We start from the raw sequence: 1,970 nt of genomic DNA, 5'->3' as shown, positions 1-1,970 counted from the left end.
CTGCGAGTCAGACAAATGTGGCATGTTTATCTCCTTTGTTGCCAAGCGGCCATGCACAACACCTGGCTGAACCGTTCGTGCACGCAGTCAGCACGGGTGATGGATGGACGTGCGTTTGCAGCTCTGCGTACTCCACAACACATGCATCCACGCCTAACTCTTGCCAAGCTAACTAAACTGGCTTCTCCATCACAAGCAACACATGCATGCCGCCTATAAATACTCCTCGCCGGCGGCACTTGGTCTCCATCGGCTTCATCACTTGTACGCTTCTCTTAGCGACTCCTACTCCTACGACCAAACTCCACGCTACAAACCAGGCCACGTACGTACAGTGCCATCCAATCTTCACTCTTGCGTTTCCCCTTTGTCTCTAGCTGCTTCACATGGCGTCGTTCATGGCGGCCGTTCTGGTCCTGCTGCTCTTGGCATCCAGTGCACGGGCGAGCGAGGCCGACCCGGCGCCCGCTGAGACTCAGCAGAATGTCTTCATCGTCGACAACTACGGTGCACGTGGCGACGGGAAGCACGACGACGCGCAGCCGCTCGCCAAGGCGTGGAACGCGGCGTGTTCCTCCTCCCGGCCGGCCGTGCTGCTCGTTCCCGAGGGCAAGACCTACCTGCTCAGCTCCGTCACCCTCTCTGGCCCATGCAAATCCAGCGTCGTCTTCATGCTCAAAGGCACGCTGGTCGCTCCACGGAGCAGGTCGGCGTGGAGCCAGAACGACACAAGTCGCTGGATCCTGATCCAAGGCGTCACCGGACTCACCGTCTCCGGTGGCGGCACGATCAACGGCAACGGCGACGTCTGGTGGGCCAACTCATGCAAGGTCAACAAGGCTCTGCCGTGCACCAAGGCGCCGACGGCCCTCACGTTTCACCAGTGCAACAATCTGCAGGTGGAGAACCTTAAGCTAGTAAACAGCCAGCAGATCCATCTCTCGGTCGAGGACTGCAGCGGCGTGCAACTGGCCCGCCTGTCCATCACGGCGCCCGGCACCAGCCCCAACACCGATGGCATCCACATCACCCGCAGCAAAGATGTGCAAGTCAAAGATTGCGTCATCAAGACCGGGGACGACTGCGTCTCCATCGAGAATGGAACCCACAATCTTTTTGTCAGTAAAGTTGTTTGTGGTCCGGGGCATGGAATTAGCATCGGGAGCTTAGGAGATGACAACTCCAGAGCCGAGGTCTCTGGCATCACAATCGACTCGGTGCAACTATACGGCACCACCAATGGTGCCCGGATCAAGACATGGCAGGGAGGGAGCGGGTACGCCAAGGACATCACGTTCCAGAACATGGTCATGGACAACGTGCAAAACCCCATAATCATTGACCAGAACTACTGCGACTCCGCCAAGCCATGCAATAGAGGTCAGGGATCTGCGGTGGAGGTCAGCAATGTCGTCTTCAAGAACATTAGAGGGACAACCGTCTCCAAGGATGCCATCAAGCTGAGCTGCAGCCATAGCATCTCATGCTCCGACATTGTCTTGGAGAATATCAACCTGAAAATGGAAGGCGGCAAGGGTGACACGGAAAGCACTTGTCAGAATGCAAAATGGCAAGAATCAGGAACCGTTATTCCACAACCCTGCCAATTCCAAAACTAGCTAGGAGCCTGTAGAAATTGACAGGTTCTTGTTGTATCCCTGTACAAAATACAGTTGTATCAAAACTAGAATATTGTACAAAAAAACAAGCCATATACTTGTGCATACATAATGCAAACTACGTACTCTCTCCTATGTTTTACTAGAACATTATTGTAAATTCTCCCATATAAAGGAAGTTGGTATGCAAATATATATAGCAAATATGCCATGAAAAAATTACATGGCTCGCAGAAATTAGCAGAAAGAAATACAAATGACCAAATAAAAGTCAGAAAACAGGTGATTTGTTTGTAATGAAACAAAACAGAGTGAAGACTATGAGAACGCACATGAACTTCATTGACCGCA

General features: G+C 52.5%; 1 protein-coding gene across 1 annotated transcript; it reads left to right on the top strand.

The window, feature by feature from the left end:
- Positions 1-269: 269 nt before the first annotated feature.
- On the top strand, positions 270-1,788 carry LOC119306523 (polygalacturonase ADPG2-like). Its single transcript, XM_037582716.1, has one exon. The coding sequence runs from the start codon at positions 387-389 to the stop codon at positions 1,617-1,619; it is 1,233 nt and encodes a 410-aa protein (XP_037438613.1). The 5' UTR covers positions 270-386; the 3' UTR covers positions 1,620-1,788.
- Positions 1,789-1,970: the final 182 nt, after the last annotated feature.

Source organism: Triticum dicoccoides, chromosome 5B (assembly GCF_002162155.2).
Source record: "Triticum dicoccoides isolate Atlit2015 ecotype Zavitan chromosome 5B, WEW_v2.0, whole genome shotgun sequence".
In the NCBI taxonomy this organism is placed as follows: Eukaryota; Viridiplantae; Streptophyta; class Magnoliopsida; order Poales; family Poaceae; genus Triticum; species Triticum dicoccoides.
The sequence above is the reverse complement of the archived record's forward strand: the minus strand, read 5'-3'. Positions and strand labels throughout refer to the sequence as shown.